The sequence below is a fragment of the Danio aesculapii genome, chromosome 2 (assembly GCF_903798145.1).
Source record: "Danio aesculapii chromosome 2, fDanAes4.1, whole genome shotgun sequence".
Classification (NCBI taxonomy): domain Eukaryota; kingdom Metazoa; phylum Chordata; class Actinopteri; order Cypriniformes; family Danionidae; genus Danio; species Danio aesculapii.
The window spans coordinates 1,057,475-1,075,246 of NC_079436.1; the positions used below are offsets into that span (position 1 = coordinate 1,057,475).

The window sequence follows — 17,772 nt, forward strand, 5'->3', positions numbered from 1 at the left end:
AAAACTAGCCTAGAGCGCCATGTGCTGGTTAAAACTAGCCTAGAGCGCCATGTGCTGTTAAAAACTAGCCTAGTGCGCCATCTGCTGTTAAAAAGTAGCCTAGAGCGCCATCCCTGCTGAAAAAAAAACATCTTAAACCAGCCTAAGCTGGTTGGCTGGTTTTAGCTGGTTGACCAGCCTGGTTTTAGAGGGGTTGGTGGTTTTGGCTGGGCTCCCAGTCTGGTTGGCTGGTCAAGCTGGTTTTAGCTGGTCATTTTTCAGCCTGACCAGCTAAGACCAGTCTGGAAATAGCTGGAAACCAGCCTGGCCAAAACCCCTCTAAAACCAGGCTGGTCAACCAGCTAAAACCAGCCAACCAGCTTAGGCTAGTTTAAGCTGTTTTTTTCAGCAGGGATGTGCCGGTAAAAACTAGCCTAGAGCGCCATGTGCCGGTAAAAACTAGGCTAGAGCGCCATGTGCTGTTAAAAACTAGCCTACCCTACTGAAAAATCCAGCTTAAACCAGCCTAGGCTGGTTGTCTGGTTTTAGCTGGTCAACCAGGCTGGTTTTAGAGGGGTTTGGGCCATTTCCAGGCTGGTTTCCAGCCATTTCCAGTCTGGTCCTAGCTGGTCAGGCTGGGAGATGACCAGCTAAAACCAGCTTGACCAGCTCAGCCAGGCTGGGAGCCCAGACAAAACCAGAAATGTCCAGCTTAAACCAGGCTGGTCATTTTCCAGCCTGACCAGCTAAGACCAGGCTGGAAATGGCTGGAAACCAGCCTAGAAATGGCCAAAACCCCTCTTAAACCAGGCTGGTCAACCAGCTAAAACCAGCCAACCAGCCTAGGCTGGTTTAAGCTGGATTTTTCAGCAGGGTAGAGCGCCATCTGGTGTTAAAAACTAGCCTAGAGCACCATCTGTTAAACAACTAGCTTCCATTGCTGTTAAAAACTAACCTAGAGCACCATCTGGTGTTAAAAACAGCCCAAGAGCAACATCTGCTGTTAAAACGAGCCTAAAGCACTGTCTACTGTTAAAAATGACCATAGACCGCTGTCTGCGGATGAAAACGACCCTAGAGCTTTCTCTACTGTTAGAAATTAGCATAGAGCACCATCTGCTGATAAACAACTAGCTTCCTCTAATGTTAAAAACTAGCCTAGAGCGCCATCTGCTGTTAAAAACTAACCTAGAGCGCCATCTGCTGTTAAAAACTAACCTAGAGCGCCATCTGCTGTTAAAAACTAACCTAGAGTGCCATCTGCTGTTAAAAACTAACCTAGAGCGCCATCTGCTGTTAAAAACTAACCTAGAGCGCCATCTGCTGTTAAAAACTAACCTAGAGCGCCATCCGTGGTTAAAAATTAAGCTCATAACCAATCCAAGAGAGAATAACTGCATTTTGAAAATCTCAGAATCAATGCAGAATCGATTTCTCACACTATTTTTTTCAACCGGAGCTCCATGTAAAGGCGCCTCTTATAAACATACCACTCAAAATCTGTTAAAATCTCCATTCATCATCTTTACATCACTTCACTGTTCCACAGTAGCCTAACTTGGGCACTCTGAAAGTGTATTGTCAAAGGTACAAGCACCACCTGTGACACCTGTGAACGAGAGATGTGTTCATTGCTGCCAGAGTAGAAGCGCTGTGACTCTGAGCGCAAATCTTCATCTTCATCATCATCATCATCATCATCATATCCGACAAAGTAAATGATAAGCCACTCTCACAATCACATTACAAAATGTAAAATACATTTCCATGGTAACCAGTTTTCCTACAGTATGTCCTGATTTCCCATAGCTTGTGTATGAGAGTGCGTGTGTGTTTGAGTGCATGTGTGTGTGTGTGTGTGTGGGAGGGGGAGCATTGGGGCAGAGAGAAAGAGAGCGAGAGAGAGAGAGAGAGAGAGAGCGAGAAATGGGGGCGGGCGAGTGCTAGAGATGAGGCAATATGTGATGGTAAGAGACCACATTCACTGTTATAGATCACAGCACCAGTGTAACAGGTAGTACAAACTGCACTGCATCGCACCGCTCCACTATTATCATTCAGCACTGAGAGAACATGGACTCGGCAGCGCCTGTATTTTTCCATTTCATCGCCTGAGAGGAACTAAAAAAAAGTGGACGTTTGTCTTTACAGATGGCAAAAGAGAGCAAGAAGAGGATACGATGGTTCCGTTCTTCTGATGAATAATCTTCTGTGTTTTTAAACCCCTTTCCTGACACACACACACACCGAAAAAGTTTCTTCACGGAGTGCAACAGGCAATTCTTCAAGCTGATGTGCCATTAGAGGGGAATGGAGTAAAATCTGGACTCTTTCTGGGATTGATACATCACAGATCTGGAGACATGGCTCAATCTGAAGACGCACCGAAGGAAATGAGTCCTGAAGGGAAGGCAGAAACCGAGTCTGCGGGGGAAATAAAGCGGGCTCGAACCATGGCGCTCTACAACCCCATCCCGGCCAAACACAACTGTCTCACCGTCAACAGGTCTCTCTTTATCTTCGCCGAGAACAATATGATCCGAAAATATGCAAAGAGGATTATAGAGTGGCCATATCCTTTTTATCATCAGCCTTTGCAAATTAAAACGCATGCAGTTAAATAAATGTTTGCTGTTTGTTCAAACTACTGATTTAAAATGAGCTGAAACAACTCAGTTCTTGAGATTTTTTATAGGACAACTTGATTGTTTTATGTTTAATCCACTTTAATTTGTAAAAAAACAATGGCTCGGTGGTTATAGCACTGTTGCCTCACAGCAAGAAAGTCGCTGGTTCGAGTCCCGGCTGAGTAAGTTGGCATTTCTGTGTGGAGTTTGCATGTTCTCCCAGTGTTGGCGTGGGCTTCCTCAGGGTGCTCCGGTTTCCCCTACAGTCTAAACACATGCGCTATAGGGGAATTGATCAACTAAATTGACCATAGTGTGAAAGTGTGTGTGTGAATGAGTGTGTATGGGTGTTTCGCTTGGAAGAGCATCCACTGTGTAAAACATATGCTGGAATAGTTGGCGATTCATTCCGCTGTGGCGATCACTGATAATCAGGGACTAAGTTGAAGGAAAACGAATGAATGAATAGTTAGCCAATGACAAGCTATACCTGAATTCACAGTAAGTTGTAACAAATGGGCAACAAATAAATAACAGCATACGAAATCTGAACTCAAGTCAAATTAATCAAGGACTCAAGTAAAAGTAATGATCTTAAAAATGACTTTAGTCCGAGTGAAAAAGTATTCGAAGAAGAAATTACTCAAGTAACTAGTTACTTTTAATCTGATTATTAAAAACTCTAAATTTAATTATTATTATTATTTTTGGAAGGCAGCACGGTGGCACAGTGGTTAGCACTGTGCCTTCTAAGCAAGAAGTTCGCTAGTTTGAATCCTGGCTAGGCCAGTTGGTGTTTCTGTGTGGAGTTTGCATGTTCTCCCCGTGTTGGTGTGGGTTTCCTCTGGGTGCTTCGGTTTCCCCCACAGTCCAAACACATGCGCTATAGGGGGATTGATTAACTAAATTTGCCGTAGTGTATGTGATTGAATGAATGTGTATGGATGTTTCCCAGTATTGGATTGCGGCTGGAAGGGCATCTGATGTGTAAAACATGATGGAATAGTTGGCGGTCCTGATAAATAAGGGGCTAAGCCGAAAGAAAATGAATGAATGAATGTATTTGCAGTAGGAAATGTACTAAATATTTTCATGGAACACTATCTTTACGTAATATATCTGCGTAATATACGTAATACGTAATATATATATACGTAAATAATCTGACAAGAGCACTAAAAATGTTTATGACGTGCATCACCTGAATGCTTCCTCCAATTACTTTAATGGTTTTCCAGCAGAATATGCCGTAGGGATCTGTGTCAATGTGACTATGACATCTCTGCGCTCATGACGAACAGATTCAGACACTGAAGACCAGCTGAATATTAAAGGTGTTCCTTATACGTATATCTTAATACTCAGTGCTGGTTATTAAAATAAAAAAATCAGCCAACTGAATTAACTTCTCAGTTAAACTCTACTGTTTAAGAGCGAGATTTAAATACTGTTTTAAGAAACTCCTCAGTCTAGCTAAAACATTTGTAAACACACACTTTTGTACTTTTTAGGTTTTAATATGTACACTTTAGGTACTAAACATACTGTTAATATTTAGTATTAGTACCTGCTAGCTTTCACCCAAGATTTATGAGTGGTTGCTAATCTCACTCTAGTTTGAGGCTTATAAATAAATACAAACAGATAGGTTTGATGATAAATCCAATTCCTGATGGTTAATATTACCATTATTAGGAGTTTAGCTAGCTGATCCGTACGACAAGCTCTGCCTTCTAAACATGTACATGAAGAACGTGTATCTGAACTGAATGATAAAACACACCCTAAGTAACGTATTTCAGATTCGCAAACATCGACACAGCGCCCTCTAGTGGATTTCTCATCTGAAGCGTGCAACAAGACGCACCCAGAGCAACGTATTTAATGTTTCATAAAAATCACAATCAGTCTGGGCTGCGTAATACACATTATAACACTATTTTCAAAAACTCAACATTTCTGCAGTTCACATGGAGACCGTAATGGTGTTGTTTTCAAATATGAATTCACATGACTACCATATTTTGAAATGCACTTTCAAGAGTTCTGATTTACAGATCCTGCTTGTCATTGACAACGTTTACATGGACGTCAGTAATCAAATTATTTGCATTAATCTAATTAAGACAATAATAAGATGAAGGCGTTTGCATGAGTTACTTTTTGAATGTTCCTTTCATGATCCCGTTTTACATGTTATAACACACAATTCAATTAACGTCATTGCGTCACCGCGCCATCCACGTTTCCTCCAGAGTTTGTTGTAATTTTGGGTGTTTCATTTTTAATTTGTCGACTTTAACTGCAGTTTGACACTTTCACTTTCATTGAGGAACATTTCATGCATGCCCCCCTGACAAACGAGATATTAGATATGAATATGAACTTCCAGAAGAGTGTAGTTTTAACGGAAGTTCATACCGCACGCTAAATGGGAGAATAAACCTCCACATTTTATGATGCAGGAGTCTGCGGTCTTCACTGACTCAGTGGGTGCAGAGAATAGTGTCAGACAGGCGTGTGTGTAGACTATCCTGTCTCAAAATGCAGCGAAAATTCCTACACGACGGTAATAGTTTAAGCTGTTTACATGTCTGTACTGCACTGCAATTATGTGACAAAAATGAGCATACTCCACATGGCTTAATTCCATTTCTCTGTAGTTCGATTATGACCCTAATCAGATTAAATTAATCAAAAATCGCTGTTAACATGGTCGACTCTTAATCAGAGTATTGTCTTAATCACATTAAAATTATTATTGGTGTCCATGTAAACGTACTCATTTTATCACTTTTTCAGTTTATTCATGACGATCTGCATCTGTATAATGTGATTATCATTAGCAGTATTATTTATTATATGGATATTTATATTAGTTTTAATAAACACAAGTGTAGATTTGTCCAGCTGTGGGGTTTTGGAGACGTCTGCATCACCATATGGGGCATCAGAACAGGACGTGTGTTTGGATATAACTCAGTGTTTTGACCACACTTCATTATTATTGATCATTTATTCCTTTGCTGGAGATTAGAACTGAATTTAGAAATAGTTTAGAAGCAAATCTTTGTGCTTAACAAAGGAAATTAAATATGTGGGCTAATGGATGTGTTCAGTGGAGTGAGTTTCCACCGTTTCCTTACTCCACGAAAGTAAAGGAGTAAAGAGTAAAAATAAAGTAAAGAGGCTGAATGGAGGAGGCTTGTTCTTTATCCTCGCGCTGCAGATGCTCTGTTTAACTGTTTTCTCTCTAGTGAAGTGGTCAGTTTTTACACTTATAAACTCTGCCATGTTAATAACAAATGCTCCATGGCGCGACACAACTGACTATTAAAGGGAATGAGAGATGAGACTCTGATTGGTTTAATGCATGTTATGCTCAAAACACACCCAGAACTCAATAGAGAATAAGCTCAACCCTGTTAGACCATGCACCACGAGCAGAGCGGATTTATCCATCCTTACAATAGCAAAAGTGGATTCGTACTCGTTCCTAATGCTTTTGCACCATGCACTTTAGACTTTGTGCCTAGATCATTAAAATAGAGCCCAATATTCAATTTCAGCTGGAAATCCACCACTGTACTTGAATAAAAAGTTGCAGCAACTTCCAGCCAGTATTTTAATGTGTAAATGCCCTCATGTAATCCTCACAGCGCCTGAACACATCACACCTGAATACGAGTATTAGAAGTAAATCTCCAGCACTGACTGGACTGTGCTACGGGCATGAATGACACCTCAATTCATTCATCTTGAAACTGTGCTACTACTTCTTCTCCTTTTTTTTCTAGAGCAAGCAGAGCACTAGATTTCACCTTTCCTGTCAGATAAAAAGATGCTTCCAAGTGAGGAAAAAATCCTGGAAGCTGTAATACAGCCACAAGAAAATGGCATTGTACAATAATAAGCATAGTAATGTCAATTCAGTCAGGGATGCACTAACCTAGAATTTTCAGCTTTTTTTTATTTTTGGCATCTCTCTGGCAGTGAGGATTGCCATGGCAACCTCCATTCTACACTTAACCTCCTCTGGGGAGGCTTTACAGCGATTCTGCTCACCTGAGAAACATCCACACATCATGTACTGCACTTCCAGACCAGAGAACAAGAGCGTGTTTTCCAGAAGCACGTGCGGTTATATCACATCTGCTGCTGTGTGGGTTGAAGTTTGGTCTTTTATGATGTAGGGCCGCACAAGCTATCGTTTCAGCATCGATATCGTAATAAATTGAGCTTATTGGGATTATAGTTCAGAAAATGTGGAATTTGTAGAGTCACTGCTGTTAACTTACACTTAAAGGAAGTGCATTGAAATGTGCATTTTTTTATTTGATGTTTGACGCAATCGCAAATGAAACATGAAGAGAGGGCGGGGCATACAGTAGCTCCTCCCCTTTTGAATAGTTTTTCTCACTGCTCTGCCAGTGAGAGTGGTTGAACTCTAGCACATTAAATAAACAGCCAATGAGAAGAAGGGGATGAGGCATGTCAGACACTAGAGAGCATTTGATTGGTCAGAAGATTTGAGGAGAAACTGAAGTAGGAGGTGACGTAAATAAAAACGTTGATCCATTTAGGCTGAAGTGACACACAGCAAACTTTAGATGTTTATATTGGTTTATATCTTCCAAACGTGAATTTTGTCATTGTTTTGTAGCACTTCAGCTAATAGATATCCTTAAGGCTGATACTAATATGTAAAAACGTTAATTTCACTGGACCTTTAAGGGTTTTGCACACTGAAGTCTGAAATTTTCGTACGCGTTTTTTGTTTTTTTAAATCCACGAATTTGGTCATGTGCACAAAACTTGCATGATGCGGATTCATTTATTAATGCTGTGTCTTTATATTTCATGCTTTGTTTATCATAAAGGGTTTTGTGTTGCAATATTATTACGATTTTTTTTATGATTGGCTACAGGTAATTCTTAATTAACTTAATCTAATTACAACAATGGGCTAGTATCACAACACACTGAATACAGCTTTCCAATAACTAATTTCTTATGTCTTTGGCATGATGACAGCAATATATATATATATATATATATTAAATTACATATATATATATATATATATATATATATATATATATATATATATATATATATATATTAAATTACACATATATATATATATATATTAAATTACATATATTATATATATATATATATATATATATATATATATATATATATATATATATATATATATATATATATATATATATATATATATATATATATCCAGCCGCAACCCAACACTGGGAAACACCAATACACTCTTACATTCACACTCATACACTACAGCCAATTTAGTTGATCAATTCCCCTATAGCACATGTGTTTGGACAGTGGGGGAAACCGGAGCACCCGGAGGAAACCCACGCCAACATGAGGAGAACATGCAAACTCCACACATAAATGCCATCTGTTCCCAGCTGGTGCTCGAACCAGTGACCTTCTTGCTGTGAGGCGATCGTGCTACCCACTGAGCTATCATATTATAGAGAATACTGCAAAAAATGTCCTCTGCTTTGTTTTACATCACTTAGAATAAATAAGTAAATAAATAAATACTTTTAAAGGAGATAATAACTATGCGCATAAATAAATAAATTATTACTCAAACAAATAAACCATATACCAAAAAAATAAAAACATTTATGCTGTTATTTGGTCAAACAAATAACGTTTATACTGTAAAACAGCGGATCTGTGTGTGATACTAATATGGTGTCTTGGATTCGGTCCTGCCATTGTGTAAGGGCCCATCTATTTTTCCTATGACGGAACTAACAGCATGGGTGAAGGTTAAATGCATGTAAGCCTTTTAGCACATGTGAAAAGAAATATTTTTATTCATTAAGATTTATTTTAATTTGTTTCCAACTCCGAATTGTAATCTGACTCCAATTCATAATAATTTTATATTTATCTAATTCAAGCTGATTACCTTATAGGTTGTGATTCGGTCTAATTTAGATTGATTAACCTAATAAATCCTTATTCTCAAGTAATGGTTCATCATTTACCCGAAGTCGCTTAGAGTCAGTATGCTGGCCAGTTACATCTGCTCACGGACACAACCTCGCCAGTTCCGATTCTTAGCCGATAAGCTAATTTCCTTTAAATAATAATAGGCCGCCCCATGCTTGCACATATTTAAAGAAAAGTTTAATTTAGCTTAGTCAAAGAATATAACTGAAAGCTACTTCCTTTAAGCAATAATTGGCCGCCCCATGCTTGCACATATTTAAAGAAAGTTGTATTTAGCCCCCTAATTTATATTATACTAAGTCAGTGATTGTCAGAAATCATCAGGTCTCTAATGCTGTGCCCATGCTCCATCCATTGATCCTGAATGTATGACAAATCCTGGTCGTAAGCTGCGGAAACATCAGCCTAAACAATCTACTAGATTTAAATGATTTCAGGAGATATTAGAGTTAAACAAGAATTTTACATTTATTTGTCAGGCAAAGATTTTCCATTCCAATTCACATAACTAAACAAAATAAGCCAATCAAGATTGTACAACATCAATTATTCGAAGATACATTTAAGTTAGAGATTAATACCTGACCGTGTAGAAATACATTGCAGCATATAAGTCCTGATGCAGAGCTCAGAGACTCACAAACTGCAATGGGGTATCCTGCCTACAGAATCCCCCAGACACTTCTGCACCCTTTGCCTAAATACTCAAATCGTCATAAATTCAAGACAATAAAAGCGTCACCAAGCCTCTTGCCTGGTCATGAGTTGATACAAAGACCATTTTCCCTGGAGTGGAGCATCTGGCAAAGATCTTATCAAAGAAATTAAGACCACTTTACCAATCACACAGAAACATTTAAAATGACACTAAGCATGACAAGTTAAAATTCACAAATACTGCAAATATACATCTTATATCATCTCACCATAGAAGCTTGAAATCTGGTCATTCCTGAGTAACCTTTTTAATGACCCAGGCCGTATAACTGGGGAGGGTAAGAGGGCCTGAGGATAGGTGATGTGTCAACTGTCCAGATGGCTTTCTCGAGATCCTCTCTGAAGATTATAAAGTTTATTGTTTTACAGCCTGTTAGTTCTCGTGGTCTGATCTTTAGAGAATTTCACAGCAGTTTTCAGACAGTACTCCAGGACAAAGAGGGGGGGCTCAGGATGCATGATCGAGACAACCCGAACAACTGGTTTCCTAGCTGATCTTCTTCTCAGATTAGAAAGTTTATTGTTTTAGTGCTTGACCATTCTCGTGGTCTTGTCTCGTGTGGAGCTACATAACCGTTTTCAGGGTTTAATATTATAGAGAGATATAGCCATCCTTACAGATTTCCTCCCCTGGTCCCTTGGAGCAATTCTGAGCAGTCTCTCAAGGGGCCACAAGATCATAGTTTTTGGATGGCTTTGGCGAGCGTTGGTGTTGATTGTAGAAACAATGTCATCACCTGAAATCACAACATTAAAAGCAGCTTCAACATTAAGATGGAGTTATATCGCTGAACCCCACAGTCTTTTTAGTTGTAGGCATGCTGTGTTGAGCTTGGGCTCAAGTGGCTGCTCAGGCATTTTTGCCATCCGCTTCGTTGTATTTGTGTCCATCTGTGGTGGTATTCAGTCTATAGAATGACAAAGTTCAGTGCATTGATCAAACAAGTTGCAAATCTCATTGCACTTTGAGAAACATTCATGTGCATTAGATAATTGTAAGGGCCCATCTATTTTTCCTATGACGGAACTAACAGCATGGGTGAAGGTTAAATGCATGTAAGCCTTTTAGCACATGTGAAAAGAAATATTTTTATTCATTAAGATTTATTTTAATTTGTTTCCAACTCCGAATTGTAATCTGACTCCAATTCATAATAATTTTATATTTATCTAATTCAAGCTGATTACCTTATAGGTTGTGATTCGGTCTAATTTAGATTGATTAACCTAATAAATCCTTATTCTCAAGTAATGGTTCATCATTTACCCGAAGTCGCTTAGAGTCAGTATGCTGGCCAGTTACATCTGCTCACGGACACAACCTCGCCAGTTCCGATTCTTAGCCGATAAGCTAATTTCCTTTAAATAATAATAGGCCGCCCCATGCTTGCACATATTTAAAGAAAAGTTTAATTTAGCTTAGTCAAAGAATATAACTGAAAGCTACTTCCTTTAAGCAATAATTGGCCGCCCCATGCTTGCACATATTTAAAGAAAGTTGTATTTAGCCCCCTAATTTATATTATACTAAGTCAGTGATTGTCAGAAATCATCAGGTCTCTAATGCTGTGCCCATGCTCCATCCATTGATCCTGAATGTATGACAAATCCTGGTCGTAAGCTGCGGAAACATCAGCCTAAACAATCTACTAGATTTAAATGATTTCAGGAGATATTAGAGTTAAACAAGAATTTTACATTTATTTGTCAGGCAAAGATTTTCCATTCCAATTCACATAACTAAACAAAATAAGCCAATCAAGATTGTACAACATCAATTATTCGAAGATACATTTAAGTTAGAGATTAATACCTGACCGTGTAGAAATACATTGCAGCATATAAGTCCTGATGCAGAGCTCAGAGACTCACAAACTGCAATGGGGTATCCTGCCTACAGAATCCCCCAGACACTTCTGCACCCTTTGCCTAAATACTCAAATCGTCATAAATTCAAGACAATAAAAGCGTCACCAAGCCTCTTGCCTGGTCATGAGTTGATACAAAGACCATTTTCCCTGGAGTGGAGCATCTGGCAAAGATCTTATCAAAGAAATTAAGACCACTTTACCAATCACACAGAAACATTTAAAATGACACTAAGCATGACAAGTTAAAATTCACAAATACTGCAAATATACATCTTATATCATCTCACCATAGAAGCTTGAAATCTGGTCATTCCTGAGTAACCTTTTTAATGACCCAGGCCGTATAACTGGGGAGGGTAAGAGGGCCTGAGGATAGGTGATGTGTCAACTGTCCAGATGGCTTTCTCGAGATCCTCTCTGAAGATTATAAAGTTTATTGTTTTACAGCCTGTTAGTTCTCGTGGTCTGATCTTTAGAGAATTTCACAGCAGTTTTCAGACAGTACTCCAGGACAAAGAGGGGGGGCTCAGGATGCATGATCGAGACAACCCGAACAACTGGTTTCCTAGCTGATCTTCTTCTCAGATTAGAAAGTTTATTGTTTTAGTGCTTGACCATTCTCGTGGTCTTGTCTCGTGTGGAGCTACATAACCGTTTTCAGGGTTTAATATTATAGAGAGATATAGCCATCCTTACAGATTTCCTCCCCTGGTCCCTTGGAGCAATTCTGAGCAGTCTCTCAAGGGGCCACAAGATCATAGTTTTTGGATGGCTTTGGCGAGCGTTGGTGTTGATTGTAGAAACAATGTCATCACCTGAAATCACAACATTAAAAGCAGCTTCAACATTAAGATGGAGTTATATCGCTGAACCCCACAGTCTTTTTAGTTGTAGGCATGCTGTGTTGAGCTTGGGCTCAAGTGGCTGCTCAGGCATTTTTGCCATCCGCTTCGTTGTATTTGTGTCCATCTGTGGTGGTATTCAGTCTATAGAATGACAAAGTTCAGTGCATTGATCAAACAAGTTGCAAATCTCATTGCACTTTGAGAAACATTCATGTGCATTAGATCCTCCCCAGGTCATTATCAGTTCCACTGGAAAGACCTTTGTCAGCGTCAGACATAAGGTGAGGTTCACAGGGCAGTTCATATATTTACAGGTTAAGGACCAACGTCACTGATGATGCTCCACTTTATGTGAGACAGCTGAATGACCATGCAATAGTTGAATATCAATGAGCTTTGCATCACTGTAGAATGGGTAAACACAAAACACAATAACCATCTTCAAAGTGTGAGAGGTAAATAAGGTCTTAATAAGTCCTAAATTTAGTGCTAGTAAATTCCCAGATGCTTCACTTCCATGATGAATGACAGTATGGTATTTAAAAATATTTGATAAGAGTAATTTAAAGGAAAGGTGCAAAAGCCAATATAACCAGTATTTTTACTAGTGGTATGCATAATAAAAAATATAACATCAATAAGAAAAATACACAATTTCACAATTACAATCATAAAATTGTCTATATAAATGGTTCAATTGAAAAAACATTAATGCAGACCTAAGGTTTGACTAAATCAACAAGAGAATGAAAATTCAAACAAAGTAAGATTTAAAATCTTCAGGTTATTTTTTCTCATTCTTTGTGTATCTGATGTACAGGCTAAAGTCACATTCAACAATGCAGGTTTAATTTAGAATTTTGTTAAATTGCTAGTGCCTGCGGTTTTAGATTTAGTTGTTCTTATCAATTTTGAGTTTTCAAAAGTCACTGTTGTAAAATAGTGGGCCCTACTATTCTGCAACAGGGCTAATGAATAAACATGAATGAATTGAACATCTAAATAGACTAGTAGTCTCATTTAGATTTTGCTAATTAGTTCGTTATGTGACTGTAGCCATGCATAAGTCTTCTGTACATTACTATATCAATACACAGCAATTTGAAAAACCACAAAGTTGCAAAATTGTTTACCACAATTGATATTTAAGTAATATTTCCACATTGTCCTATATGTATGAAGTGAATAATGTATGATAGATTTGAATGATGTAAATAATTTTACCCTGGATAGTCGACATATACCAGTTAAAAATACTGAGGTTGCAGTAATGAATGTATGTTATGTGTGTTTGTGTGCATGAGATGGGTAAGGTTTAGTTATAATTTGTGTTGCAAAATTTAGTTCCAGCGCTACACTGGGAGGCCATGTAGACAGGCAGTGTTAGTGTATTTATTGGGTATGATTGGCCTCTTTAAGTACCTTTATAACCCATCTTATGTCAAACTGTGTGTCCTGTCTGAATACAGGCAGGTTTGGGCAGACGCCAACCTGAATGGTAAAATATGCAGAGAGAAAAAACACAGTTTTATCTGAGCCTTTACACAAATTATATTAAAATAGATAGTACTACTTTAATTTCCCATTTATGGTCTTAGCTAGACATTTTTTATAATTGGCATCAACTTACATGCAATTAGAATTTAATTTGTGTTGGTTTACAAAGACATCTTATTATCATAATCATGTTTTTGCAAAGCAAAAGGTCAGATCAACTGAGCATTGATGGTCAAATTTGAGCATATCCTTTTAAATTTCTTTCGCTTCTGAACTTTCAGTCTGCCATAATGTGAGTTTTATAACACTCAGATCTACTGAGGTAATTTCTGTTCTCACTGGTCAGATCTGCGTTTGAAGCATCAGTTCATCAATTTGGATGCTGTGCTTTTTATTTAGCAATGAAAATTTAGAAATGCTGATCAAAATTTTTTCCATTTACATCTCTGTACTTTGTATAGAACTTTCTGCCAGTTATATTGCACACAACTTTGATTGCATGTCCAAATAAATCAATCTACTGGTTAGATTTAATACTAGATGGCTAGCCCAGAGAGGGATACTTTAGTTTAAGAATACTTTTCCCAAAGAGTTTCAAGAGAAAGGAGAGATTTGTACCTTTCCTTGTCTCTTAGTTACAACTTTTAAAGCCATTGCTATTGGGTTGTTTCTACTGGGAGTATTTTCACTCCAATCAGATCGATTATTTTAGTTGATAATTTTTGGACATGTCAATTTCTCTCATCACAGATTTTTGCATTATTAGAAGATAAAGAAATTCCTTCTTATTAATTTGATTATTTTTCCTTTCCGTTTCCTCTCTTAGCTACTTACTGTTTTCCATCTTTAACTATCTGCTGACTTCTTTTTAATGTTTTAACATTAAGAAAGATCCTCATTTTCTTGCTACATGCATTTACTCTCATTTTCACACCTGCTTTGTCCATTTTACACACTTCAATTTTCTTTTCCTTCTTAAATCATGCTCAATCTTAATGAGATTGGACGCCATTATTGGCTGTGATAATATACAATATCATAATGTTCTTACGATATAAATCATATTACCTTAACATAGTATACATTTTAAAATCATTTTATTACTGGTCTCTGGAGTGGCTGTTTAGTAATTTGTCTAGGATGACTGATTATCATCTTATTGATCTTTTGGAATGTCACCTTTTGATTTGGCTCTTTGCTACGGTTGTTCTTCCATGTTCACTATCAGTGCAGGATCAAGTCACACTGGAAGCCAGTCGTAAACTTTATTGCCTGGACATTTAGTGAATTGCAAGCACATCTCCAAGTCAATCATTGCTCGGTTTAAAGAATTTTGTGGGTTAGTCACAATTTTCTTATTTTGAGCTTAGTTGTTATTAGGTGAGCTTTCTTTTGTAAATCTTTCTTCATATGTGAATGTTTGAAAGTTTGGCACGCAAGGGCAAATGCAGAATACACATCTTGTAGATGTATGATCTTATCATGTCCAGTGTGGGGTGTAATTAGTTACAAAGTAAATAGTCACTGCAATTTAAAATTACCTTTTCGCAAAGAATCAAGTGAGAGATTATTTCTCATTCTTAGGTAGCTTAATTACAGTGACTTATAATATACTTGCCTTAAATGCTATATAAAACTTTAATGGTTCTATATAACTCAATTCCGATAAGTAGGGTGGTACCTATCTCAAACAATAGAATGTGAATTTATGAAATATAGTGTCATTTATTTGAAACATATTGTCTTTTTCTCAAAACAATACAAAAATTCCTGATTGTTTATTTTCTATTGCCCATGCAATTTATGTGGAATTTTAGTCTTTAGTCAAGTAATTAAATTACTTATCAAGTAACCGAGTTACTTTTCAGGCAAAGCCATTGGAAACATAAATTAACTACAACTTTAGTGATGTAATTAATAATTTGTTTCTTTTTTCTTTAAAGTAACACTCCCAACACTGACCATGTCCTTATCTGCCTTACAGCTTTGGCTATTTAGACAGAGTCTTAAACAGCATTTAAAAAACTATTTTCAGTGTTTTTAAATATCTCTTGGAAGACTTTCATTACATTTAATACAAAGATTACAATAAGAATTTCCAATTAATCTAATTACAAATTTCAAAATTCTTGAAATATAAATGCTGCTTGTTTGCAGTGTTGCAAAGTTATTGTAACATGTGCAATAAGCAACCCTTAGTGGAAACAGTTATATTCAGAATTTAGATTGTCATTTGCTGCTCTCTGTTAAGTACCAGAATAAAATTTGGATGATGTTATTCCATCTTAAAATTTAATCTCTTGAAGAGATTTTGAGAATTTTGGGTTTAGAGCTTTCATTCTTCTCCCACTCTGCTGCTATTATGTCCCTGACGAACAATGTGGTTTTGTCTAATTCTTAAGCCCAACCAGATTTTTACGGTCTCTGGTCTATCCTTTTTGAGTATTCCGACTCATTCTACAAAATGTGTCTATATAAGATGCATTTATCTTTCCCTCAACACTTTAAAAAGCAAAATAATTGACTTACCTCAACAGTTGGAAGAAGAAGAGAAACTCGAACCTCTTTTTTCGGAGCATTTCTTTTGAATCTTGCGCTGAAAGACATCACTCGCCTGAAACTTTATGGGAGATCACGTCGGGGTCACCAATTGTAAGGGCCCATCTATTTTTCCTATGACGGAACTAACAGCATGGGTGAAGGTTAAATGCATGTAAGCCTTTTAGCACATGTGAAAAGAAATATTTTTATTCATTAAGATTTATTTTAATTTGTTTCCAACTCCGAATTGTAATCTGACTCCAATTCATAATAATTTTATATTTATCTAATTCAAGCTGATTACCTTATAGGTTGTGATTCGGTCTAATTTAGATTGATTAACCTAATAAATCCTTATTCTCAAGTAATGGTTCATCATTTACCCGAAGTCGCTTAGAGTCAGTATGCTGGCCAGTTACATCTGCTCACGGACACAACCTCGCCAGTTCCGATTCTTAGCCGATAAGCTAATTTCCTTTAAATAATAATAGGCCGCCCCATGCTTGCACATATTTAAAGAAAAGTTTAATTTAGCTTAGTCAAAGAATATAACTGAAAGCTACTTCCTTTAAGCAATAATTGGCCGCCCCATGCTTGCACATATTTAAAGAAAGTTGTATTTAGCCCCCTAATTTATATTATACTAAGTCAGTGATTGTCAGAAATCATCAGGTCTCTAATGCTGTGCCCATGCTCCATCCATTGATCCTGAATGTATGACAAATCCTGGTCGTAAGCTGCGGAAACATCAGCCTAAACAATCTACTAGATTTAAATGATTTCAGGAGATATTAGAGTTAAACAAGAATTTTACATTTATTTGTCAGGCAAAGATTTTCCATTCCAATTCACATAACTAAACAAAATAAGCCAATCAAGATTGTACAACATCAATTATTCGAAGATACATTTAAGTTAGAGATTAATACCTGACCGTGTAGAAATACATTGCAGCATATAAGTCCTGATGCAGAGCTCAGAGACTCACAAACTGCAATGGGGTATCCTGCCTACAGAATCCCCCAGACACTTCTGCACCCTTTGCCTAAATACTCAAATCGTCATAAATTCAAGACAATAAAAGCGTCACCAAGCCTCTTGCCTGGTCATGAGTTGATACAAAGACCATTTTCCCTGGAGTGGAGCATCTGGCAAAGATCTTATCAAAGAAATTAAGACCACTTTACCAATCACACAGAAACATTTAAAATGACACTAAGCATGACAAGTTAAAATTCACAAATACTGCAAATATACATCTTATATCATCTCACCATAGAAGCTTGAAATCTGGTCATTCCTGAGTAACCTTTTTAATGACCCAGGCCGTATAACTGGGGAGGGTAAGAGGGCCTGAGGATAGGTGATGTGTCAACTGTCCAGATGGCTTTCTCGAGATCCTCTCTGAAGATTATAAAGTTTATTGTTTTACAGCCTGTTAGTTCTCGTGGTCTGATCTTTAGAGAATTTCACAGCAGTTTTCAGACAGTACTCCAGGACAAAGAGGGGGGGCTCAGGATGCATGATCGAGACAACCCGAACAACTGGTTTCCTAGCTGATCTTCTTCTCAGATTAGAAAGTTTATTGTTTTAGTGCTTGACCATTCTCGTGGTCTTGTCTCGTGTGGAGCTACATAACCGTTTTCAGGGTTTAATATTATAGAGAGATATAGCCATCCTTACAATTGC

The 17,772-nt window shown here is 37.5% G+C and overlaps 1 protein-coding gene across 1 annotated transcript in view; it reads left to right on the plus strand.

Moving 5' to 3' along the window:
• The first annotated feature begins 1,994 nt into the window (after window positions 1–1,994).
• The window catches only part of cacna1eb (calcium channel, voltage-dependent, R type, alpha 1E subunit b), a 146,635-nt gene continuing 130,857 nt past the window's right edge, over window positions 1,995–17,772 (plus strand). The window contains exon 1 of the mRNA XM_056470502.1: window positions 1,995–2,551. Coding sequence (XP_056326477.1) covers window positions 2,343–2,551 — 209 coding nt within the window. The 5' untranslated portion in view covers window positions 1,995–2,342. The remainder of the gene's footprint in view (window positions 2,552–17,772) is intronic.